This window comes from Microcebus murinus, chromosome 1 (genome assembly GCF_040939455.1).
Source record: "Microcebus murinus isolate Inina chromosome 1, M.murinus_Inina_mat1.0, whole genome shotgun sequence".
NCBI classification, from domain to species: domain Eukaryota; kingdom Metazoa; phylum Chordata; class Mammalia; order Primates; family Cheirogaleidae; genus Microcebus; species Microcebus murinus.
The window spans coordinates 46142106-46169933 of record NC_134104.1 but is presented as its reverse complement, the minus strand read 5'-3'; the positions used below and the strand labels follow the sequence as shown (position 1 = coordinate 46169933).

The window sequence follows — 27828 nt, the reverse complement described above, 5'->3', positions numbered from 1 at the left end:
TTCCAGGCTGTTCTGCTGATTGTTTTACATACCTTTACACCAATACCACACTTTCTGGATTCCTGTGGCAGCTTGCAGTCAGGCCATGTTAGTCTTCTAATGTTGTTCTTACTTTTCAAAATTGTTTTGGTGATTGAGTCCTTTCCATTTCCATATTAATTTTAGGATCAGCTTGTCACTATCTGAAAAATAGCTTGCTGAGATTTTGACGAATTGTATTGAATCTGTAGGTCAATTGGGAATAATTCACAGCTAAACAGTATTGTCTTCCCAACTATGAACATGGTATATCTCACCATTTATTTAGGGTTAAAAAATTTCTCTAACCAATGTTTTATAGTTTTCAGTATACAGAAAGCCATAGAAGTAATATTTTTATTTCAATTTCCAATTCATTGCTAATATGTAGGAAAAAATTTTTGTACAGTGATCTTGTATCCTGCAGCCTTACAAAACTTATTGATTCTGGTAGCTATTTTGTAGACACGTTGGATTTTCTACACACAAAATTAGGTCATCTGAGACTAGTTTTACTTCTTCTTTTGTGCCTTGGTTCCCTTATTTTTTCTTGCCTTATTGTACTGGCTGGAGCCTGTAATTAAATATTGTATAGAAATTATAATGAAAAACATCCTTTTCTTATTTCTGATCTTATAGATAAAGAATTTAGTCTCACCATTAAGTATGGTATTACTTGTACATTTTTCATAGATTTATTTATCAGGATAAGGAAGTTCCCTTCTATTCCTAGTTTGATAATTTTTATCCAAAATTGATGCTGTATCATGCTTTATCTGCTTTTATTGAGATGATTATATGATTTTTCTTCATTAGTTTGTTAATATGATGAAGTAATTGATTTTTAAATTTTAAACTAACCTTGCATTCCAGGGACAAACCCCATATGGTGATAATGTATTCTCATTTTATATATTGTTGAATTTAATTTGCCAAAATTTTTTTAGAGATGTATTCATGAAGGACATTGATCTGTAGTTCAAATTTTAATATCAGAATAATGCTGAACTCTCATCGTCAATTTTCTGGAAGACTTTGTTTAGAATTGTTATTGCTTCTTCCCTAAATGTTTAGTAGAATATTTACTAGTGAGGCCATCTGAACCTCACATTCTCTTTGTGGGAAGCTTTTTACATATAAATTTACTTTCTTTTATAGATACAGGGCTACTCTAAATATTAATATTTTTTTCTCCTTAATGAGGTTTGGTAGTCTGTGTCTTTCAAGGTATAGTCTATCTCATCTAAATTGTGAAATTTATTGGTATCCAGTTGTTCATAATATTCATTTATTATTTTAATACCTGTAGAGTCTGTATTTATATCACCTTTCTCATCCCTGATATTACTAATGTGTATCTTTTTTTCTCTGTTGCCTAATCAGTCTGTCTATAAGTTTATCAATTCCTTGGATCTGAGAAGGCCAACTTTTTTTTCATTGAATTTTCTCTTACTATATTTCCTGTTTTCTATTTCATTTATTTTTACCTGGATCTTCCTTTCTTCTGCTTAATTTAGTTTACTTTGCCCTTGTAATTCTAGTTTCCTAAGGTAGAAAACCAGCTCTTTGATTTGAGACTTCTCTTTTTTTAAAAGAAACTCTGGCACCAAAGTTCTCAGTCCCTGGGTGGTTTCAAACCACCAACCTTTTGGTTAACACAGCAGCCTTACTAATAGCACCATGGAGACAAAGCTCTTTCTTCTTTTTTAATATGGCATTTAGTGCTCTGGATTTTCCACTAGATATTGCTTAATCAGCATCCAAAACTTTTTAATATGTTATGTCTTCATTTTTATTCTGTTTAACATACTTTTAAATTTCCCTTTTAATTTCTGCTTTGACCCATTGATTATTTAGAAGTGTATTTATAAATAAATATTTAATTTCTAAATATTTGAAGATTTCTCAGAGATCAATCGCTTGTTGATTTTTAATTTAACTCCATTGTGGCCTGATATTCTGTATTACTTGAATCCTTTTAAATTTGTTGAGACTTTTTTTATGGTCTAGAACGTGATCTACCTGGGTACATGTTCTGTGTGTACTTGAAAAGAACATGTATATTCTACTACTCTTAAATGGGGTGTTGAATTAACTTGCTAGGGCTGCCATGACAAAATACCACGGATTTTGTGGCTTAAACAACAGAAATTTATTTTCTCACAGTTCTGGAAGCAAGAAGTCTGAGATCAGCAGGTTTGGTTTTTCCTGAGGTCTCTCTCCTTGGCTTGCAGATGGCCTGCCACCTTCTCACTCTGTCCTCTGCCCTTTCCTCTGTGCATGCACCTCTCTGTTGTCTTCCTCCTCTTTTAAGGACATAGATTGGGTTAGGGATCTACCTTATGACCTCATTTAACCTTAATAACTTCTTTAAATCCCTCTCTCCAAATCTGGTCACACTGAACGTTAGGGCTTCAACACATGGATTTTAGAGGAACACAAATCAACCCATAACAAGTGCTCTATGAAATGCCAATTAGGTCAAGTTAGCTGCTTGTCTGTATCGTAGAGTTCTTCTGTATCCTGACTGATATTCTGTCTACTCGATCTGTCAATTAATGAGAAAAGAGTATTGAAATCTCTGACTATAATTGTGGATTTACTTCTACTTGCAGTTCTATCAGGTTTTACTTCATGTATTTTAAAGGTCTGTATTCTGGCACAGACCTAAATTACTTGAGATTGTAATAAATTCCTAATTGATACTTTATCATTACAAAATGACCTTTTCTATTTCTGGTAATATTCTTCACTCTGAAATCTAATTTGTTGATATTTCCATATCTAGCCAAGCTTTCTTTTGATTAATGTTATCTTTTTCTCATCCTTTCATTTTTAATCTACTTAACCTATCTAAAGTGTTTTTGTTATTGGCATCATATAGTTGGGTCCTACATTTTTATCTAATGTAACAATTTCTGCATTTTATTTTGGGTGCAAGGAACCTTACATTTACTATGGTTATTGATGCTGTCGGGTTTAAATCTTCATCTTGCTATTTGTTTTCTATTTGTCCCATCTAGTCTTTGTTCCCTCTTTTCTTCTCTTTCCAGCCTTTTTTTGGGGTTGAGTACTTTATGATTCCATTTTACCTTTGTTGTCTTATTAGCTGTAACTCTTTACTATTTGAATGGCTGCTTTGGGGGGTTATAGTATGTATCTTTAACTTATCACAATCTATCTTCCAGTGATAATATATAACTTCACATACAGCATAAGAACCTTATACTAGAATGGCTGCTTTTCTCTTGGCCTCTGGGCTATTATCATACATTTTACTTTTACATGTTATATACATTATACTAAATTATTTTTATCTTAGTATAAATAGTAAATTATTACTTAGAAATAATAAGGAAAATACTGTGTACATTTACCTATGTAATTACCTTTCCAGTGCTTTTCATCCCTTTGTGTGGACCCATATTTCCATCTGGTATCATTTTCCTTCTACCTGAAAGAATTCCTTTGGTATTTGTTGTAGTGAGGGTCTACTGGTAATGAATTCTTGCAGGTTTTGTATGTCTAAAAAGAGTATTTTACTCTTTTTTTTAAAAAAAGATATTCTCACTACTCATTGAATTGTAAATGAGGCTTTTTATTTCCATATTCAAAGATGTTCCTCTACTGCCTCTTACTTGCATTCTTTCCAGTGAGAAATCTGCCACAATTCCTATCATTGTTGGTCTATACATGTCCTTTTTCCTCTGTCTCTTTTAAGGATTTTCTCTTTATCACTGGTTTCGAGAAACTGGATTATGATTAACATCATCATCTTCATGTTTGTTGTGCTTAGATTTGTCCGAGCTGTTTAGATCTCAGATCCAAAAAATACTTTTTTCATTTTTAAAATATTGTTGAGTTTTGTTCTGGAGTGTGCAGTAAAATTACTTGAAACCACTTGGTCCTTTTGAATCTGGCCTTTAAGGTTTATTAGGTGGAATCAGAATTATGTTTAGCAAAGGACTAATTATTCCCCACCAGTGAGGTAAGACAACTATGAGATTTAAAAAGGGACCAAATTATTTTTGGATATTAGCATAAGCCGAACCTCCTTAGTAAGTAAATCAACATCATTTGTGTCATGTATCTCAGAGGCAATGTTTTGGATTTTCCAGGGTTGAACCATTCACAACACTGCTTTCAACTGCCTGCTATTATGTGACCAGATGTCCTTAAGCAAATAATTATATTTATGAGCTCACTTCCATCTTCTTCACAAAATTGTTAAACGTCAGAGTCCCATCTCTCACAGGTCCTCATGTGCGGTACCTCCAAAAGCCTGATGACAGTCCCTGCTCCATTACTGACTCCGTCAAGCGCTTCCCCAAAGAGGAGCCCACAGATGGGAATGCCACCAGCCCACCACAGAACCCACCCACCAACCTCACTGTGGTCACCGTGGAAGGGTGCCCCTCGTTTGTCATCTTGGACTGGGAAAAGCCACAAAATGACACTGTCACTGGTAAGATCATGACCCAAGGACTGTTAATACTGTGGGAAGCATCGATAACATGATGCATTGGGAATAGGGTACCCTGGGTCAACTGTGACATGTGAAGCATATCTGAGGAGGAGTGAGTCCCAGCAGAGTTCTACTGTCCTAATGGCATGTTACTGTCAAAAAATGTCATAATATGGAGAAAAAAAAATCTTTGTCTTTTTTATGGGCTCCAGCTTAATTTAGCATATCTCTTTAAGCTGCATTTCTTCCATGTCCTCTCAGAATTCTTTTCACATTATGAAGACATAGCTAGACTTCTCATTACCAAGAAAAATTGCAGAAAATGCATGAGGAAATGCCATTGCTAATGATATTTAAACTAGTTTTCCTTTTACCAACCCAATTTCCAAATTGACCTAGAACTTTCAAGCAGGTTAAAGTTATTTCAACTGTTGTAGGAGAAATAAAAACAAAAATTCTATTCCTGGTCATCTCAAAAAATTTGTATTCTGCCACCATCTACCCAATTCCTCTAAAAAAAATGACCATGAAAATAAGATGCCCTGAGTCACTCTTTGAATCTGTTATGACAATTTGGTTTTCCATAGTGAACAGGATAGTCACACAAGAGGTGTGGGGAAAAGACTAACCTAAATCAGCTAGAAAACACAGCAAATGGTCAATATGAGTAAGGACATGCAGTTGCTGACACGCAGGTCCCTGCCATGTACCTGGTACAGATAGACAGAGAATAGAGGGGCTGACTAAAAGGCTGTCAGGAGTAGAGAGAAGCAGCACACAGGGCCAGGTAGGGAGTGGTGGGATTCAGGATCTGCCAAAAATGTTTTCTGCATAAAAAAGCAGCAGCAGCTATTTCTCCTCAGATGGAATCATTTGATCTGGGCAACTTCCAGTATAAGCAGTCTTTGTTTGTTTAGCTTGCTTTCTTTACCATTTTTTTTCTTATGAATTTTCCTTTTTCATGCAAAGCTAGCCCTTGTTTTGTTTTGGTTTTTTATTTTAGTTACACTACCTCCCTCTGTCACCAAGGCTATAGTACAGTGGTACGATCATAGCCTACTACAACCTCAAACTCTTGGACTCTAGCAATCCTCCTGCCTCAGCCTTCCAAGTCATTGGGATTACAGGCATGTGTCACTGCACCCAGCCTAGTCTTTGTTTTGAGAAACGACTAGGAGTGGTGGCTCACGCCTTTAATCCTAGCACTCAGGGAGGCTGAGGCGGGTAGATTGCTCAAGGTCAGGAGTTTGAGAAAGAAGCAACTTACTTCCCCTTGGTTCCTGGAGATTTGCCTAGTCCTGTTTTTTACTTGGGACTACCATATCAATATCTAGAAATCAATCTCCCAGTATCGATTATCTACATGTATTAAAACATCCAAAACTTTCCGTCTCCATACTATGTTAATAAGGAGTTCCTGTGATAGTTTGAGGCTTAGTTTTCATAAAATCAAATGATCTATAAAATTTCATTTGCCTTAAATGTGGGACATCAAGTTAGAATTGGTTCATCTAATCCATATCCAGTTGGATATATCAATAACATTTGATTTAATTTTTCAAAGCTTAAGGATTTGCCTTTTTGATTTTGTAAATTTTTAATGTCAAAGAATCATGAATAAGAGTATACTTTAGCCAATTGCTTTTGTAATGTTGTTACTACATGTTAATGGTCTGCTTAGGATCTTTCACAAGATACAAGAGACTTATAATAATAATTTTTATAGATGAGGATCAAATCTCTTTTAGCTATAATGTTTCCTAAATAGAAATAAGTTCATATTTAACCATTGTTCTAGTCCGTATTTAAACATTGGATCATTTGCTCTAATGCTCTGTTTCAATTTTTTTTTTCATTTCATTTTAGTTTTTCATTACATACCTCTTGATTTCAAATGCCATTGTTTATAAACCAGCAGCTCAGATAATACAGAGATTAATTCTTGTATCACTGGAACAGGTTTTACAAGAAGGTATTGAGAAATAACAAAAAGAAAAAATCGTATTCTTCACTTCCCCTGAGTTAGCTGGTGTGAGTAATGTTTCTTTGAGTTGATGGGCACATATTCAGCTCTAGTGAATACATCCAAATTCAGCTACTTTTACATGTCCCTTCTACACTGAAGCTGAAATAGATACACCTGAAAATTGGCAATAGCCTGGGTCCTACGACAACTTACGTTAGTTATAAGTCATTGTAGTATAATATTCCAAGAGTCTCCTGGCATAGATTTAAATTCCAGGTCTGCTTTGTTCTAGATGTGCAACTTGGATATATAATGGCCTTGTTGAGCCTTAGTTTCTTTATCTTTAATAATAATAATTCCCATTGTTATCAATTTATCTTCAGGATAAAATTAAATAAAGTATTTGAATATGCAGCACAAATTAGAAATTGTTAAAATAATGTTTGTCAGTAGTAGCAGTAATAGAAGCAATTTTTATAATGTTGGTGAATTTATGAAAAGGCATCATTAACCCCTTAAAGCAGGGGTCCTCAAACTTTTTAAACAGGGGCCAGTTCACTGTCCCTCAGACCGTTGGAGAGTGCACACTGTGGGCCCGGGACGAGTCGGCTGCTAAGCAGGACAGGCAGCAGCGGCAAAAACACCTGGAGAGCCGGATATATGTGCTAGGCTGCTGGCATGTGGCCTGCAGGCCATAGTTTGAGGACGCCTGCCTTAAAGCATCAAAAATGAAAGATACATTTACAAAGCATAAGACAAACATATTTTCAAAAGCTAGAATTCAGAGAGAAATTCTAAATGTCTTTTTTATTATGAAGGAAGCTTCTAGATTTATTTTGAAAACTCTTATCTTCCAGGAAAAAAATACTATTAAATCAAATGTTAAAATTTGAGTCAAATGAAAATGAAAATGTACAATAGAATTTTTAAGTTCTAAAAGGCTGGTTTAGTATCAAGTAGAATATCATACAGTAAACGAGGAATGTAACAAGCCAAAGATGGATTTTGAATGTGGTTGCTTTAGTGCATAACCAGAGTGTCATATAAACTGGTTTGTTTGGTGACTAAGCAGCACCTGAGTCTTTCCAATTGGAATCTTAAAATTTTTGTGATGCTATTTTCAGAATACAACTCAGGGATGATCAAGAATTATAAAAGCAACAGTAATAATAGGTACCACCTGTTGAGCAAAATACATGAACAATATTATTAGGAACTTCCCATGTGTTCCTAATTTAACCCCCACAAGCAAAACACTATGAAGATATATTATTGGCATTTTACAAATGGGAAGAATTGAGACCGAGTTCAAGTCAAGTGGCGTGTTTTGTATCTTTCTGTTATACCTTGCAGTTTCCATTTTTTAAAATCAATTACATTTTAATTACTTCTACTTTTTTTTTAACAAACATCCCTTTACAGCAGAGTAAAAGATACAAAACAGGCAGATTTGAATTTAGGGTCCTCCCACTGTGCCTCCCTCCCTTTCCTCTCTGTTAGAATAGACAGCCAATTGAGAGATGAGTTGGGATCAAAAAAGCCTGAATGAAGGTATAAAATATCAGTCATTAGTTCTTTAATAGATGCACTGGGTAACCAGACATAATGACCACTGTCATCCAGTTTCATTTTCAATTTTTGGAAAGATAATCATATAAAATTACCCAGAAAAAAGTCATCTTCTTTTTGCATTTTTAAAATATATTATTAAGAATCCTCCCTAGGCCAGCTGCAGCGGGTCACACCTGTAATCCCAGCATTTTGGGAGGCTAAGGTAGGAAGACTGCTTGAGGCCAGAAGTTTAAGACCAGCCTGAGCAATATAGTGAGACACCAACTCTACAAAAAATAGAAAAATAAGCCGGGCATAGTACCATGTACCTGTAGTCCCAGATACTCAGGAGACTGAGGCAGGAGGATCATTTGAGCCCAGGAGTTTGAGGTTGCTGTGAGCTGTGATGATGCCACTGGACTCTAGCCCAGGCAACAAAGTGAGATCCTGCTGTTAAAAACAAACAAACAAAAAACCCTTTCTAAATATAAATTGGTGGTTTTTAGATCTGCCTGAGTTATTCCACTTTTGGTTTTATTGCAAATATTTAGCTTTATATCTTTGGTCTCAGTACTAATGTCAGAAATCCCCGGCATTACTTGCCAGCGCCTTTGCAGGCTTTCTTCCTTATCTGATGCCCAGAATTTGTGTGTTTCTTCATATTAATGGGGCTGATTTTGAGTGGGACTTTGTTGCTGCTTGTTTTGCATTTTGTTTGTTTTTTTAGTTCTCTATATCATCGTATCACACGCATTAAGCTAAATCCCAACTGAGAGCAGGGAAAACCAATTAACACATGTGCAAATTGTATTCTCTTCTGAATGTCTTTCCCTTTTGATGATCCCTGCAAGTTCATAAAACATGCCTTTGAGTGAAATTCAAGCAGACCTCTATGCAGACTTTAAGGACATGATTTTTTTTTAATACAAAGAAAATGATCAAGGGAGCATAATTTATATAAGCAGTAGGTACAAAACCCCACTAATTTTATAGTTTAAAATAATGAACCATTGTTAAGTATAATTTATTATGCGGTTAACTGTTATTTGCTGCTATGATTTTGAACTCAAAGACGTTTTTTGCAACAGTACCCCATGTTCAGTGGCCTTTTCCCCCAACTATATTGTAAAGCTTGTAAAGTAGAAAACATGGCTCCTTTTCAAGCACCACCCCTCATATGGTGGTTTCCCCAGACTGGGCTTTCCCACAGTGGCAGGCTACCTCACTTATCTAACACAATCAAAGGTCATGCACCCAGACCAACCACAGGAGTGTCATCGGTCTTTACCAGTTACCAAGGCCTTCCTCCGCTCTGGTAAAAGGAAAACAGAAATTGTCAATGAGCAAATCCCAGAGTGCTTCTGGGACCTTCGTCATCTGCTAACCATCCCTATCTGGAAATTGCCAATGTATAAGATCAATATGCCTCAAGAACAGCAACCTCAATTGCTCAATTTTATGAGAGTGGCTTTATTATGCTATTAGCTTCAAGAGCAGTTAAATCAGAGAGAGAAAGACAAGTATCTATTGGCTTTTTTCACTTTTCAGAATATGAAGTTATATCCAGAGAAAATGGGTCATTCAGTGGGAAGAACAAGTCCATTCAAATTACAAATCAAACCTTCTCCACGGTAGAAAATCTGAAACCAAACACAAGGTAAGCCACCAGTGCTATTCCCAGTACACTCTGAGAATGCAAAAGACATAACCACAACAAAGAAATGAAATGATGTCATCTTCTCTGTCTTGAAGGGGGGGTCTAGCCTGCATCTCACTCTTTGGCTTTCTGTGTGTGACAATAGATACCTATGGAGTCATGTTTAGCAAATATGCATGTTATTGATAGGGAAAAAAGAGGTGACAAGATGGTTTTGTAAGTTAACAGTATGGCAACATAAAAAAATAGAGGGCCATTGATACCAAATGTTTATGTCAAATACCAAAATTTAGAGAAGGAAAATTCTGTAGACCAGAGACAACTAGAGTGTACATGATGTAAACTAGATATGAAGCACCAAAAAATTTGGCTGTCATGCAAAGCAGAGGACAAGGACATGAAAGTCACATGACAAAATGTTGGTGAAACTTTTTAATAGTTATTACTTAAAATAACCACAAGTCCAAGACATGCAATTCTTTGCTTTTGGAGCCCTTTATTACAAATGAGAAAGGAGTTTGACAATAGAACTACGTATTTTTAACATTATAGTAAACAACTTTTCTAAGTATCCCGTATTACACATTGATACCAGGTTGTTCATATTGCTGTTTAGTTTTATGATTCCTTTCTAAATCTAAAATCCACAATATTTTATCAGTTCGTTATATTAATGATACAGAAATGAGGGCCTTAGCTCTAGTTGTCTTGTTATGTCGTTGTCCCTCCATCAGCTCGATTCTCCAATCCAGACCACCAAGTCCTTTTGCTCCAAGCCTTTGGTCTCCTTCTGTCTTCCCCTCCCTTCTTATCCAACCTAAAGTTTACCCCTTTTCTTCTTTTGTTCTACAAGGGGTCTTCAAAATGTTTGTGGATAATGCATATTATAAAAAACTATGCATAGATTTCACATTTTTTTGCACCAAAATAAAGTCATACTAACTTGTTAAAAAAAAAATGTAGTAGGAAAGTTCCAAAAAGAGGATGCCTTTTTCTCATAAGTTTCATATTGTCATCAATTGATTGAATAGAATTAGGTATTGATAGTGATACTCAAAAGAGCCTATTTGGCTCTGACAGTAGGAAGACTTTTCTAATCTTTTTATGGAAAAGGAAGCATCTAATTCATTATAGATGGTTTGCTATATATAAACTTTAGTCCCATACTGCAAAAGTAACACTTCTTCCACAAGTGTTTTTTTTTTCTTTAAAGTTCTTTATTTTGAGATATAATGTGGAAAATTTTACAACTCCTAATTTTCTTAAAATGTTCAAGGTAGCCAAAATAAGCATGTATTTCAGTAAAAGCTCGTTTGATGATCTTTGTTCTGTTTCCTTAGCAAGATTGGGAGGAAGGTAAAGCCTATTTTTACCATAAAATATTTTAAGGAAAAGGCAAAAGAGAAAAAGGTCATTTAATTTAGACTTTTTAGTAGGAGGATTGGTGCTTATAAAACTTGGTTTTTCTCTTCTGTTTCCTGCTTTTTATTTCACTTAATAAATAATTCCATTTAATAAAAAATGACCTCTGTAGAATAAATACAGTCATTGAAAGGCATCCAATTTCTAAATGTTCATTGTGTTCCTTTTCTAAATTGGTCTGTCCTCAGATCTGAATGTAGAACCCAGTTATTCCACTGACATTTTAAACCCCATTTCTTTGCAAAAGGTTTGCATTTTCATTCAGCTAACATTTATCAAGTGCCAACAATGTGCTTAGTGGAATACTCGGTGGTGTGGCTATAAAAACATGAATAAATGTTTAATAACCAGGTACTCTACACAAAGTGGCCAGAGCTCTGAGAGAAGTATGCCTAAGGTGCCATGGGAGCCCAGAGTGTGTGACACTCCAAGTTTGGGAAAATGAGGAAAATCTTCCTAGAGAAGGTGACACCTGGGCTGATGGGTAGGAAGGAGCTATCCAGGTGGTTAAGGCAGGGGAAGGGAATGTCAGGGAGAATAGCACGTGTCAGGTGCCATGGTTATGTGCCATGAACAATAGGTCATCTTCCCCAGAGCAAGTGGTGACAAGTGACCGGAGGCAGAAGCAGCAAAGAAAGGTAGAAGCCAGTTTGAAAAGGGCCTTGTAAGCCAAATCAGAAGAAGGGAAGACTGCAGGGGTAGTCACTGGGGAGTGACTTGCTCTAATTTTCATTTATAGTTTTCATTCTGACTTTTGTTTAGTTTTTGTTAATGTCTTGGCAAGAGTGCTGTTGGGCATCTGACCTAATTGGTAAAGTAAGTGGGGAAGAGAAAAGGAACACTGGACTGAGTTGCATTTCATTCTGTAATCACAGGTCATGGGGTTTTATATGTAGCTTCTAGTTATAATCATTTTAGGACTTATCCTGACTATTTCTGGAGTTTGCCTCAGTCTGGAAGGCAGCATTGACCCTCTTTATCCCATCCTCATTGTATATATCTTGCTTTTCTCTCCTGTCCTCCATCAGTGGACCTTCCACTGGAGGACTCCTAAAACCCATCCTTACCTCATGACTAGCAAAGCCTAAAGGAGGTCCTGTCTAGATTTGTCTTTGGGGAAAAACAATATTACATCAAGTTTAAGGACTCCTGAAATCAGGATCGCATACCAGGTTTTACCACTGGCACTAGTTTGAGGCCATTCATTTGGTCTATGTGTGGCTTACTTGATGTTATTTTTAGAGTTTGGTATGATCTAATGAAATCCATTAGGATATCAAAATCATTAATTTTCATATATATGATTTAGCCAGAATTATATGGGTAGCCATTAATGGCTCATGATTTCAAAGTTTGTCAATCGGTAGTCTAAAGTAAAGAACATATTTCCATTTGGGGGAAAAAATAACAACATACATGGATGTAAAGGTGTCTGGTGAAAACTGCTTAGTTTTCAATATGTGAAACCTTGTGCTGGTCAAGTAGTTCAGTAGATCCTAGTCCTTACTGAGCCTGTGAATGCATCCCACATCTCTCTTAACAGAGGTATGTCAGAAATTAATGTGTCTATTTAATGGGCAAAAAATGTTTTGAGCTGAAATATTAAAATTATATGTTGAAACTCCCATTAGACAAAATAATGAGTTAAGGAAGAATAAGGTGAAGTAAATTATTTCAATTAATTTGATTTGCCTGAAGCCTGAAAGTATCTGAGAAAACAAAACCAACACGCATGAAGCAATTGTAGAGCACAAAAGGGCATACCCAGCATAGGACTTACACCCAAGTTCTGTGAGTTAGGAGAAGAGAGAGCTTCCTGGAGTACTTGAGACTAGAACTTGATGGTAAAGAATAAGACGGAAGGGGCAAGCTGGCAAGAAAAGGAAAAGCACCCACAGTATTGTTCTTTCTAGTCAATTCCATGTGCATGATTTAGGTGAAGTATAATACAAGTAGTCCTCAAAGTTACTACTGACAGCACGGCTACAGCCAGAATAATAAAGTTACAAGTTCCCCAATTTAGGTTTGTTGGCTTTTCTGATGCAAGCTTTTTTCATACTATCTTAAGTTGTCAAGGCATTGTACTTCCATTGTATCTCTTCTACCCCAACCATGATTCAAGATTAATGCTAATAAAAGACACACTGTAAAAATAAAGAGGAAGTATATGCAGGAGGCAGCCACCAAGTGGTTTTTATTAGCTATAAATAATATCCCTAGTTATATTTCAATGCTTGGGGAAAATTTTGAATCAAGGTATATGGTAAAATTAAATTTCTAATATAGGCAAAGTTTGAATTATAGCTGTTACAATTCCCCCATGAGGTTCAGAATTCCATATTTGAATAACTAGAAAATAGATAATATAATAGCTTCTGAAAGAACTACTGTAGTTGTGTTCCAATACTAGGAGCTACATGTAAATCATTTATTTTAGTAGCATTTTCCATCACTTTTCCTGACTAAAAGTCATGGTACCTGAAATCAGATGATAATTACTGAAAAATCTTCACACACGGACACAGGTGGAGTAGACCTTGGTGTTAGAACATTTAACCCAGGAGAAACAAGGCAGAGATTAGATATCCATAAAGTAGTTTTGGTTAGAAATTGTAAATGGTCACATACTATTACAGAAATAAAATGATAGCAGACTATGCTTCCCTTTCATAATGTACGCCAAACTTCTCCTGCCTGTTTTTATGACTTAGCCGGGTTTTTATCTACTCTGCAGAAGCTGAAAAAGTCGCCCACAGTAATGGACCATCCAGAAGGTATTTTGCTGATGGGAGAGTCTGGCTCCACACCTGGGTCAGATGTTCCTGTCTATAGACAGCCACAGGGTTGCTGTGGGGCACCTGGGTACAGCTCCATAGGTGGCACAGGGTGGCCCTCCCCAGGCTGGCCAGCAGCTGCCTGCAGCTGCAGTGGGACTGTGGTCATATATATGGACAGGGAAAAGTCATATATATGCCCAGGGAAGACTCCGTGTGTGGGGAGCCATAACTGTCTTTGTCAAGAGAAGCAACAAAGATCTTTTAACACAAACTTCATCTCTTTCTTTAGAGGATCCTTCTCTCATGCCCTACTCCTAAAATAAAAAGAAAATGTAGCAATGTTGGTATCCAGCTGAATCCGTACCCACCTAAAGCCCATTTCACAAACATAATCTCCATTTATTTCTCATCTATGAAACTTCTCTTGCCCTACAATTACTCAAGAACACCAATCCTCTATCTCTTTAGGCAATTTGTGGCTCTTATTGAACTAAAAGAAAAATATTAAGAACAGCCTTTCCTATCGGGAGCAAAAACACTTTGCAAAGACCACCATGATTATCTTTAGTTCTGTGAACAGAGGAACGCATAAAGTATGTCGTAAACAATAGGTCTTATATCACAGCTTCTAGGGACAGGAAGCATGAATTATCAATCTCTAAGTCTCTTCCAACTCCAAAATGATATAATCTTATGACAGCCAGAGCTATACATGGAGTCAGTGAGAGAACTGGAATTGAAAATAAAACTAAAACCTAGGTCAGTTCCCTAACAAGTAGAATTGTCCCAGTAAACCACTTTTCTTTGAATCTCTGTCTGCATTCTACAATTTGTTTTCAGATGAACTTTTTGGCACACATTTTGATAATCCTTTGATGGTCTGGGTTCTTCCTCATGAACTGGTTGGACAATGGGGATGGATATACAATCTGCACATAGTAAAAGCCCTTTAATTACTACTCTTCTCTTCCAATGAGCCAATTTCTTTCCTCACTTTACTGACAAATTAAAGAATCCATTGTGTCTGCCAGACCTACATGTGGTCTAACAATTTCCTATGGAAAGTGTACTCTGGTAATTAAAATAAATCAAATTCACTTAATCTGCTCAAGTACTTTTACTGAACTCTGTGGCTTAGGACGATTTTAGAGAATGGGTCTTCCTCTAAGACTAAAACCTACTAAAGTGTTCTATAGCTCTGTGGTTTCTAACCCCCAGGTGGCTGACTGGTATCCTTTGTAGCCTGTTAAGAACCAGGCTGCACAGCAGGAGATGAGTGGCAGGCGAGCAAGCAAAACTTTTTCTGCATTTACAGCCACTCCCCATAGCTGGGATCACCACATAAGCTCTGTCTCCTGTCAGATCAGTGGTGGCATTAGATTCTCATAGGAGCGTGAAGGGTACTGTAAACTGCACACATGAGGGAGCTAGGTTGCACACTTCTTATGAGAATCTAATGCCTGATGAGCTAAAGTGGAGCCGAGGCAGTGATGCTAGTGTTAGGGAGCAGCTCAAATACAGATTATCATTAGCAGAGAGGTTTGACTGCACAATAAATGTAATATGCTTGGATCATCCCAAACCCCCCCCACACACACACACACACATTGCCACCCTTACTCCTGGTCCGTGGAAAAACTGTCTTCTGTAAAACCAGTCCCTGGAGCCCAAAAGGTTGGGGACCACTGCTATAACTGACAGCAATGATAGTTTGGGACTATTGTTTATGATGTCTGATTAGATAAAATGCTGGCACTGATGGCGAGTTGGAATAAAGGCAGAAACTTCTTGTAAACTGTAAATCTGGCCAAGCAGAGCAGGCATGTGGAATATATACCCTTTTCATAGCGTTTCTGTGAAATTCTAGTCTCTGCAGGTTCTGTGTTAACTCTTCAACATCACTTCTCATAGGCTTTGTAGAAAAGAGTAAAATAAGCTGCCAAAGCATCAGGCATTTTATTTAGTTTTATCGTAGGTGTGAGCATCAGAAGAACAATTTCTTCCTTGTTAAAGAATTTGATTGCTACGGAGTTTAGCAACTTTTCATTGGGCAAAAGAATAACACTCTAAGAGCATGTAACTCCGCTAGTCTATGAAGACAACAAATCTTCCTCTAACATCACCATATACTTTTTATTACATTTTGAGTTCCTCGTTATCCAAGGAGGGAGTAGGAGAAAGTCATGGCAGCACTTGCAAAATTAGAAGTCTAGCCCATAACTCCTGAATTTGTGTCCTCTGACAAAAACGGGGGACAAAGTAACATCCTGTAGGACATCATGGACTGCTGCTTTATGACCCCCTATGACGGCTGATTCCCTGACCAGCTCCTTTCTGTCCCTCATTTGTTTTTGTCCTTTAAGTGTCCCTTCTGCTCTGTCCTCTTGTTCCTTTCCTTATTTTTATTCCCAGATCTGCACAATAACTTTGCATGTGTCAGGTATCCAGAAACGTTTACTGTAACCCTTCAGTGTCCTTGGAGGTGAGTTCACCCAAATTGATTGATTAGATTTCTCTTTCTTCAAGTGGCTTTTTTCTTATTCCACTTTTTCATTTCTCTCTCTCTCTGTCTCTGTCTGAAACCCCACCTGAATGGGGTTCAAATATTTCAAGACTACCCTAGGGGTAAAAATCAACTAGCTAAACAACTCAAACCTATAGCTATAGGGTGGCCTTCTATATAAAAAAGAGTTTGCTTGGCATTTGTTGGGGGTTGTTAGAGTGAAAACCACTTATTTAACCAGTAGAGAGTATATAACAAAAAAAAGTCTATCAAATAATGAAAACTATAATTCAGCTCTATATTGTGGGCAGAAACGGGGGGGGGGGGAGTTACAGAGAAGAACAAAAGCAGGAGGGAATGACAGAGGTGTCAGCTCTAACCAGACATAAAGGTTAACCTTGAAGGTATTACCACCTCTTTCCCTGTGGAAAAAATCAGTCCCAGGCTAGATCCTGCAGGTAGATTGGAGGATCCCATTCTCTGACTCAAACAATCCTCTTATCTCAGCCTCCTGAGTGGCTGAGACGACAGGTTTGTGCCACCATGCCTGGCTAATTTTTAATTTTTTTTGAGTGACAGGGTCTCACTATCATGCCCAAGCTGATCTTCAATGCCTGGCTTTAAGCTATCTATCTTCCCACCTAGGCCTCCCAAAGTGCTAGGATTATAGATATGAGCCACTGTGCCTGGCCAACCCTTGAATTTAGTATGCCACTTCTCTGGGATAATGCTTTAGAGCTTCCTAAACTCTTCAATAAAATCTTACATAATTTTTTTTTCTTAGCCTCTGGAACTAAGATGACAGGTAGAAAGGTTTACTTATTAAAGTTTCAATCCTCCCAATAACCCATTGGATATGCCCTGGTTATAACCTTCACAGCCAAAAAAGCAAGTATGTGGATGTGAAAGAGTTCTGCCGTGAGAGTTCTATAGCAGTTTTTGTGAAATTCCACAATAAGAGAAAATCCTCTTTTAAAAAATTGTCTAGAGATATACTAGTGAATATTTATAATCCTTGTGTGTCAGGCACCTTGCTTTTACATGTTATCTCCTTTAATCCTTGTGAAAACCCCACAGGCACTTTTATATCCTTGTGAGGTTATAATTGCTGTCATTAATAGTAGTATCCTCACAAATAATGTCGTTATTCTCATTTTTATACCTGAGGAAATTGAGGCTCAGAGAGGTTAAGTAACTTACCTTAAAATCACACATTAGTTGTCAAGGCATCTTTCTGGTTCTAGAACCCAAGTTCTTAACCACTAGATCATGCTGCCCCCTGGTAGGGATGTGTGGGAAAGATTGCTTTTGTTGGGATCCACATCTATCCCTGGTAGAACCAGGTACAACATGCTGTAAGAAGTGTTACTTACCTTGTTTTTGGCTGCAGTTGTCTCCTGGACTTTACTCATTTAGATATAGTTTTGATGTAATAGGTCTTATAAATGGCGTTTTAAATTTAATTTTCTTTTTTTTTTTTTTTTTTTTTTGAGACAGAGTCTCGTTTTGTTGCCCAGGCTAGAGTGAGTGCCATGGCGTCAGCCTAGCTCATAGCAACCTCAAACTCCTGGGCTCAAGCAATCCTCCTGCCTCAGCCTCCCAAGTAGCTGGGACTACAGGCATGCACCACCATACCCGGCTAATTTTTTCTATATATATTAGTTGGCCAATTAATTTCTTTCTATTTATAGTAGAGACGGGGTCTCGATCTTGCTCAGGCTGGTTTCAAACTCCTGACCTTGAGTGATATGCCCTCCTCGGCCTCCCAGAGTGCTAGGATCACAGGCATGAGCCACCCCGCCCAGCTTCCAGTCATCTTTTTGTTCTCTGAATTTTTTCATGGCAACAATTCCGCTTTTGGAATTTCTTACCATAGTCTTTTGCCTCTCTGTTGAATCTGCTAATTCCTGCATCTCATGTCGTCGTCTTTCTTTATTCCCTCACTTTGTGGCATTTGTTAATACATCTTGAGAAAAAGTTATGGAACACAGTATTTTCGAGTCCTTACATGTTTTAAAGTGTCTTTTGATATAGTTGTTTAACTGGACATAGATTTTGGGTAAGATGAAGATGTTTGAAGCCATTGTACCATTGTTTTCTAACTTTCAGTGTCACTGTTAAGTATCATCAGATTCTAGATCCTTTGAATGAGACCTATTTTCTTCTTGCCAAAAGTTCAATTCATATACTTAGTCCTTTTCTTCTTTTTTCATTTTGCTGGGCACAGAGTAGGCCTCTGGTAACTCATGTCTTTCAGTTCTGGGAAATTTCTCAATTTCTGGTATAATTTTCTATCCTCCTTTCCCCCTGCTCTGTCTTCTAGAATTCCTACTAGCTTAGGTACTATCCTCTTTGGAATGATTAATCCTCCAATTTTAGTTTCTCTCATTTTTCATTTCTTTGACTTTGTTCTAGTTACTTGTAAAATGTTCTCAACTTTAACTTCCAAAACTTCTATTTGAAGTTTTACTTACATTTTTTATTTCAAAGAACTGTTTCAGAAATTTTTAGAGAGCATCCTATGCTTATTCCCTATGTACAATCAATATTTTCTCTTGAGACATTACTCTTAGACCTACGGTGTCATCCATCTTGTGACAAATTGTACGTCTAGGGGAAAAATTTTACCACAAACATGTTTTGTTCATGTAGGGTTTAATAAAAAAAAGTGTCTCTTTTAGTTCCTATGTTCATTAAATGTAGCATAAAATGATTTCTTCAAAACTTGTCAAATATTATAAAATGTTGGCAAAAACCAGAAAAAGTAGCTTATGAATGCTTGTGGCCATGTTAAAAATGGAGCTTAAGTGTAAATAACTGTGAAATAAAAAGACATGGAGATGATTCCAGCTATCAAACTTGGCCAAACCACAGGGCTTTTGGCAATGGCCTGGAATGAATATGAAATGTGGAAGGCATTGCCCACTTGAATCAAAGACCAGATGCTGCTGATTCCTTTTTTCCATTTTCAGTTCACCATAGTTTTGTGGGGGCTTTGTTTTGTTATTGTTGGTGGTTTTGCTTTGTTTTGAGGCCATTAGGCCTCTTAGCACGAATTTTGTCTCTGGAAAATATTCCATGTATAAACACCATGTTTGTGTGATTAATTTAAATGACACAGGTATTTTTATATTGACAATCTCTAATGGCAAATGATTATAGCACTTGTTATCAGTTCTGTTTAAAACATGCTTTCATTTGCACACTCTCATTTAAAATCCTACGAGGAAGGGTACATTACACAAATGTGCACAAATTTGTGTACATTTGCACAAAGTTTTGAAGTTTGGAAACACATAGTACAAGGGTTATGAGCTTCATTGTTCTCATATGAAAGTTAGAATGATACTTAAGTCATTGGTGTATGTGTGTTGTATCACTTTATAAATGTAGAACGACTAATGTATCTGATCCATAGTAAGCACTCAAAAAGTGGTTGCCTGGTTTTAACACTAGAACCCTCCTTATACTAGATTCTAGCAGTGCTTTAATGCAATGCCTTAGTGATCAAGAAACTGACTCTGAGCTCTATAAAGTTTGTTTTTTTTCTCGCTCACTTGGTACCATCTCTGCAAACTGGTAACTGTCCTTTTGCTTTTCATTTGTTTGTAAAATATCTTTTGTGTGTTCTGCATTCTTAATTACAAACTTCTCAAAGATGGAAATTATCTTCCAAAAGCCTTGTACAAATCTGGGACCCATAATACTATCCGCGACAACTCAGGTTGGTTTTAAATTCAACTTTCACCGTTAAGCCTGCTGCTAAAAGGAAATCTTAATTTCAGGCAAACAGCAACTTGCTTTACTGTTTGATGTCTTAAAAGGGTTGGCTCTGCTTACATGTTTTATGAATAAAATTTATCAAATACTATACAACAATTTCATAAATAATTCTTAAGGATAGAATAAAAAATACTTATAATTTCAAGGGATCTGGATTTTCTTTTTTAATAAAGAGTTAAGGGACTAGCCAATGTGAATCTGGTTTATGGAGGGAGAGAGAAAAGTTTCAGTATTTGTGTTCAGGCTCTTTAGGCAATATTTCCTAAGTCCAAAGTTATACTCAGGGTTGGGATAATAAGGAATAAAAAGGAATCTTTCCAATTTATTGGCCCCAGGAAGTAGATCAGACATCTGAAGGAAACTGAGACTCCTTATTTGAATTAGCCTGGGTCCACCACATACCTTTTATGTCCATTCACAAAGAGCCCAGTTATTTGTACTAATACGGAGCTTCTGAAAGACAATCATCTTTTTTGTCAATTTAATGCTTACATAAAACGTTAGACAAGTTTTTTAGAAAGAAAACATTTTTCTTTCCTCAACCTTCTATTAATAGAACATATGTTATCATTCACTGTCATCATGACTTCAAAATAAAATCGGGAGGGATGTCAGTATAACAAGGAAAATGTTGCTTCCTACCCCTCAAGAATGTATTACAATTTTTTTTTATTTCCTCCTACACAGCTATGAATTTCAGGTGAAACCCAAAAACCCGCTGGGTGAAGGCCCGGTCAGCAACACAGTGGCATTTAGCACTGAATCAGGTAATCACATCAACAGTAATTCCCAACAAAGATGTAAAGGGCCACAATGGAGCAATGTTTTACACAAGGAGCTTTTTTGAAATCCCGCTAAACACTGTGTGTACTCAAAGAGTTTCTTGAATTTCTAAAAATAAAAATTAAATTCATGGAAAAAACATGATGAAGGTACCCTTGAGGAAGCACTACTTACTTTTCCTCACTTACCTGGATGTCAAAAAAGTTACACCTGTCAGCTAACACGAAAAAAACATAATCTATACTCTTTCAAAAATCTAGTGAATGAATGCTCCCCTGTATAGCTAGAATCAATATATCAGTGAGTATATCCAGAAAGGGAACTCATGTGATAGTTCTTTTATGATAAGCAGCTGTAAAATTTTCTAATTAGACCTTTGAAGTGCCATTTAACAAGATACATCTGTACATACAGCATTATTCGCATAATTTTTATGTAAACCATTGTTCATGACATATTAGTGATTTTGCCATGCATAGTTTTTGTATGACACTAAAAGAAGCTTTTGAAATTAAAGGCTGGAATACCAACAAAGGCTCCTGACTACTCAAACCATATCTAACAGATACAGCTGAATACCTACCTGGCAGGAGATTATTCAATCAAAAAAAATCTCCAAAAAACCTTTCAGACTTCAGGAAAAGTGTACCATTTTGCAAATAAGGTTTCTTAACAATCATAAGCACCCATCTTCATCATGCTATTGGAATGTTGGGACATCACCTAATGATGTCTGACTTTTGTGTTTGTTATTTCTCCTCAGCGGACCCAAGAGTGAGCGAGCCAGTTTATGGTGAGTACCTGTCTCAACAGGAACACAACTACATGCTTCTCTGTAACATTCATCGGGCATCAGGCAGATGGGAGGGGGGAAGGGATGGGTATATACATGCATGAGTGCAATGCACACCATATGGAATATGGACACACTTGAAGCTCTGATGGGGGTGAGGGCAAGGGCAACATACGTAACCTAAACATTTGTATCCCCATAATATGCAGAAATAATAAAAAATAGATTCAACTCAACAGGCATGGCAAATTTGAACCATGATTTCACTTTTTTCCATTGAGTCTTTTTAGAATATCAATCAGGTGTGAATGTTTACCTAACACACTGAATAACACTGAGAGCCTCTGATGTTCTGAAAATAGACATTTTGAAACTTGCTTTTTTTTACTTGTGTACTAGGTCAGCTCAAATTTTCTGTTTAATAAGTCAAGATATAACAACCTCATTTCTACTTTTTGTTCCAAGTCACATTAAAGCAGATGCTTACATTTCGTAATATGCTGCAAAGGAAACCTCAATTTGCTCCTAAAGAACACTATCTACATCTAGCACTGCAGAGGCTACTCAACACCTAAACCTACTGCACTGTGATTTATCTCACTATTGACAGAAACTTATTTGGGAGTTTACTTGTTTAAACCTTTGCAATATTTTTGGCTCCAATATTTAGCACTGGAAAAGGCCCCGTATCAGCAAGTTGACAATAAACTATGCAAAATTGCCTTTTTAAAGCTTTTAGGACACCTCTTCAGTATCCAAGAACCAGGTACTAAATTCAAACCATGTGTTTTCCTTTTGCAGCAGGAAGAGATGCCATTTGGACTGAAAGACCCTTCAACTCAGACTCTTACTCAGAATGTAAGGGCAAACAATATGTCAAAAGGACGTGGTATAAAAAATTTGTAGGAGTGCAGCTGTGCAACTCTCTCAGATACAAAATATATTTGAGTGACTCCCTCACAGGTAAGCAGGCTACCTACCAGCCCTGTTTTGAGCCTTTGACTGTTTTGCAGCATTCTCCTTTCCTGTGGAGAGTTCCAGGCACTAAGGGGTGATATAAATACAGGTTTGCCTCTGAGCAAGATGTTATTGAAATACTTATCCTAGAAAGCAAGGATTTAAGACATGCTATTAGAAGGTAAATAATAAAAATGCAATTGGAAACAGTGCCACCATGGCAAATTTGAATTAAGTACAGTAGTTACTAAGCATGTTCAAGCTCAATTTTGTTACAATCATCCAAGGATAAAAAGCCTACTGATAATAAAAGGAGTGTATATAAAAATAATCATAAAAGGACTATGTCATCTTTAAGATGTCCGAAGGGCTATCTTGCTCCATACTCAATAGGTTATAACTTTCTATATTCATTCATGCAGTAGTAATTTTTAACAAACATATATAATACAGGTACTTTGAAGAAACTTTTTAAATCAGTGAGAGAGTATGGCTGAACAGGGAAGCTCCTTTAGTTAGAAAGGTTAGGGAAGCCCCCTCTGAAAAGGTAACACTTATACTAAGAAAAAAATTATGAGAAAGAACCAACTGCACAAAGGTCTTAGGGATAAAGCATTTAGGCGCAAAGAGAAAGTGCAAAGGCCCGAGGCACACCTGGCCGGTTTCATTAGTGTGGCTGACAGTAAAGGGGAGGAACAGACAGGCAGGTAAGGACCCTGGACTTCATTCTGAGTGTAATGGGAGACTGCTGGAAAGATTAATGGAAGTACCATCATCTGACATACATTTTTAAAACATCACTAATATCTGAGAAAAGGAAAGGAAGACTATACATAGGGAGGTAAGAGTAAAAGCAGAGATACCAGCTGGGAGACTATATCATAATTCAGTCCAGAAACATTGCTGGCTTGAACTAGGATGATAATGAATAAGTGAAAAAAATGTATAAGAATAGGCAAGATAATTATTTGAAACAATCTGATTATTTCAGAACTATCATATATTAAATAAAGATAGCATAAGAAAGTAACACTGTCCTATCCTTTTTATCCTTTTAATTTCTATTTTTCAGGAAAATTTTATAACATAGGCGATCAGAGGGGCCATGGAGAAGATCACTGCCAATTTGTGGATTCATTCTTAGATGGACGCACAGGACAGCAACTCAGTTCTGACCAGTTACCCACCAAAGAAGGTATGTTTTCTGATCCTCCTCATAAGTAACAGAATTTTACAGATTAACCCAGAAAGAAATCAAGCTGAGGAAAGCAATCAATTTAAAAAGAATTCTGTAGTACTACTGCTCTACTTAGCTGGCTAGGAGAAAATTAAGACTTCAATGTAAGTTTCTCAAATTAGAAACTTAGAGCCAAGGGAAATTACACAGACATATATAAATGAATTCTACTTCAGGAAAATCTGAATTTGCAAAAGCAGCTATACAAACAGTGTTCTCCAAATTTACATCACTCATATATTACCTTTATGGTTTTTGTCATATTGAGCACACCTGTTTTGTATTCCCTTAAAATTAACAAAAACTTTATCATAACTGGAAAAAACAGCATTATTTGCCTTATAAATAATGATATAAAGATAATTAAAATAGAAAAATTCTGCTGAGAAATAACCTCTTCAGGATCCATCAGCACCAAGCTGTGTAATGAGGACTGAAAAAGAATGAAAATTCTTGTCTAAGCAGTGTGGAACAGGGTAACATGTCCATATTACTCAGGAATCACCAGTTTCTTAAACACTTTGAACTATTTGATTGGATTTTTCAGTAACACATATTTGTTCGCTGGCACTTAAAAAACCAACCACACTAAAAGATGACTTAGTAAGATCTGTGAACATATTAATGGTCAGATGAAACTGCTCTCACACTACCAACCATCTCATCCTAACTTGTTATGGCAAATGTCAACAAGTTTTTGGGTGTGCATGATTTTAGCCAGCCATTACTACTTCATGAAATGCATCAAGGCCTATATTGCTATCAGTTTTCTAAATTACCTTCCTTCACCCAGAGTAACCTAGCCATTCAATGATATCCTTCTGTCTATGAGCACTGAGGGCAAAAATATAACACAGCAGCTCTTAAACCTAAACTATTTTCTCTCTTAGGCTATTTCAGAGCCGTTCGCCAGGAACCTGTCCAATTTGGAGAAATAGGTGGTCACACCCAAATCAATTATGTTCAGTGGTATGAATGTGGGACTACAATTCCTGGAAAATGGTAGATGCTGCACTTGGTGCTTAAAAGTACCTTCTGTTTCACCATGTCAAAAAGATCATTGGAAACACTATGGTATTTGTCACATTCATTTAAAGCTATTTTGTTTACTGTGTATAAAAGTCTACACTCTAATTAATAGCACTATTAGATGTTTATTATTAGAAAAGATTGCTGAGAGTATTTATCAGGTTTTACAAAATCATTTTAAGAAAGCAAGATATTGACATTAACAGAATAACATTTTTGGGGAAGCTGGCTCCCTACTCATGGTATTTTAAGAGATCATTTGTATATTATTTATCACACTGTTGTAATGATGTTTTGAGATACTTTTATAACAAAATTAACATCAAAAACTTATACTTTTAAAAAAATATTTACTTTTATTGATGTGTATTCTTCCTATGGGCGAGTTAATTCCATAAATCTCAACTTAGTTTAACTTATTGGATCAAATTATCTTCAGCATATATATCTTAGAGGAAAAGGTCCTAATATTCATGTTTATTTAAACTTCAATTTTTTTAGCAACAGCTGAGTAGCTTTTCTGAGGAGTTTAAATAGTTAGACATTCATGCTAATATTCATTTCCTTAAAATATCTGCAAATCTAAAAGATTGAATCAGAAAAATGGAGTTGGGAATCTATTATATTCAGTTTCAAAAGATATTTCTCTATCTGCAATTATGTTATAATGTCTGAATATGCTTTGTCAAACTATACCTTTAAGCAATCATCTTCATATTGTTTTTATGATTCTGATCAAGCTGTATGTAGAGACTGAATGTGAAGTCTGAGCACAAAAAGATAATGCATGATGAGATCCTTAACATTTTAGAGGATATTTACTTATATATATTTATACATAAGACCTCTATGAATGAATGTATCAGAGGATGTTTTTGTAACTGTTTCAATCAATCTGTAATGAAAACCTGACTCACTTTCATTAAAAAAGGTGGTTTTCCTTCAGTTGGGAAGGGAGATAGGAATGTGTGCTGCCCTCATCCTAAAAGGACTTTTCCTGTGCTTACCTTTCAACATGCTTCAATTTTATCAATGCTACATTTTGTATTTTTCAAACAAGTACAAATTCTGCAATAAAGAGAGATAGTTTTCTTTTTTTAAGACTGAGTATTTTATTTCTGAATGATTCAATGGTAAGTAACCTTTTTATCTCTATAAGAAAGAAAAGCACAAAGTTATTCAGGATCTACCAAACTCCTAAGTTAACCTTTCTTCTTAAAGTATGTTTTAAACCGGTGATTATTAAATGCTTTCTTCCAAAAATGGTTCTGTGTTTCTCTGAATGGAAATGTCTATACTTCATTTGAAGACCAAAATATGTCGTGTTAATGACTAAATTTCAAGACAACTAATAGATTCAATCATCTTTATTAACCTATCGATGTTAACATTTTATACATAATATCTAGTTGTTTTCTCAAATGACTCTATTTTAGTACATCATGTTAATAGTAAAAAGCCAAGGAAGAAGGCTAAACTTCAAGCTAGTATTTTAATATCCTCTGGACAAAGGAAGCTAGAAAGTCAATCACTTTACACACATGTAAGAGTAGTGTTCCAAAATAACTAGGAAGCTGCTACATTTTTAAGCAGGGAAGAAAAAAAAACTTTCATTTTGGTCTATGTTCCATCAAATTATACTTTCAATTAACAGCAACAATGATATCATAAAAAATGCTCTGCTTTTTAAATTTCTGAACTTCAATACAAATTAAAATAGTATTGGAGTCTTTTGGGGAGGGCAATAGCTAGCAGCTACACTGATCAGTGTAGCTGAGCCTCCTTATCGATACCCAGGTCCAGGTTGGGTATACCCCTGACCAAAAGGAGGACGGTTACGTGCATAAGGGTTGGGCCCACTTGGAGGAGGGGTCATGGTACTTCCAGGAAGTGAACTAAAACCTGGTCTTGGTTGATAGGCCCCAGGTTGGCTTGGAGCCATTCCAGGTTGAGAGGCAGGGGCCACAGTATAATTAGTAGGCTGAGAAGTCTGGGTGGTATAAGTTTGTGCAGGATAGTTGCTCGCCTGGTACTGCTGTGGTGGCTGAGCAGGCAGTTGTTGAGGCTGACCAGAAAAGGCAGGAGCCGGTGCCTGGGAAGTTGGTTGCTGGCCATATCCCTGGAACTGCTGAGGTTGTTGGGGTCCACTCTGCTGACTATAGCTTGCTGAAAAGGCAAAAATAAATAACATCTTATTTCTCTTCAGGTGAAACTTTTCCAGAGAATTAGTCTTACTGGTATGGACCAAATATGATGAGAAATTTAATAAATATTAATGTAACAAGTAGAGTAGTAGATTCCATGACATAATATTACTTTGAAACCGAATAGTTATTCAAGAGGCATTTTCTACAATTTTTTAAACCCTCTAATCTTAAACTGAAACCAATATATCACCACTATATCTATCTACATATAGATAGATGTGTATCTTCATTACAACTGCTTCAATACTATACAATCCCTGAGCAAATTGCTGCTCTAGCATAATTCCTAGAACAGGAGATGCTCAAATGAAGGAATTATTGTACTTTCTAGGAAGATGAAAAATGCAAAAGCTAAATAGTCATTACCTAGGTTTTGAGAGACCTATTTAACAATAGTACCAAATAAAAATACATTGCAAAGAATGAACATTTTAAAATGAAATACTACTACAAGTACATTTATTGTACTGAGATGTTTTAAAGTTTATAAAAACAAAACCATTTAAGAATATGAGTACCATTTCCATAATCCTTTCATTTCTTTTAGATTTGGTATCTGATATTTTTGCCTTTATAACTTAAAATTTTGACTTAGCAGTACAGCATGACACATAAAAAGCACACCAAATTGCCCCACAAAATCAACATCTATATTATTTACTAGGATGTAATTTTTTAAA

At 36.3% G+C, this 27828-nt stretch overlaps 2 protein-coding genes across 4 annotated transcripts in view; one reads left to right on the top strand and one right to left on the bottom strand.

Annotated features, from left to right (window-relative positions):
• The window catches only part of ABI3BP (ABI family member 3 binding protein), a 222646-nt gene extending 196604 nt beyond the window's left edge, over nt 1–26042 (top strand). Inside the window, exons 60-66 of the mRNA XM_012779687.2 lie at nt 4274–4483; nt 9549–9657; nt 20830–20909; nt 21689–21718; nt 22520–22681; nt 23748–23870; nt 24803–26042. Coding sequence (XP_012635141.2) covers nt 4274–4483; nt 9549–9657; nt 20830–20909; nt 21689–21718; nt 22520–22681; nt 23748–23870; nt 24803–24918 — 830 coding nt within the window. The 3' untranslated portion in view covers nt 24919–26042. The remainder of the gene's footprint in view (nt 1–4273; nt 4484–9548; nt 9658–20829; nt 20910–21688; nt 21719–22519; nt 22682–23747; nt 23871–24802) is intronic.
• A 251-nt stretch (nt 26043–26293) lies between these two features.
• TFG (trafficking from ER to golgi regulator) overlaps nt 26294–27828 on the bottom strand; it is a 36933-nt gene continuing 35398 nt past the window's right edge. For all 3 annotated transcript variants that reach the window (XM_012779720.2, XM_012779718.3, XM_012779716.2), the window contains exon 8: nt 26294–27107. In XM_012779720.2, coding sequence (XP_012635174.1) covers nt 26725–27107 — 383 coding nt within the window. In that variant the 3' untranslated portion in view covers nt 26294–26724. The remainder of the gene's footprint in view (nt 27108–27828) is intronic.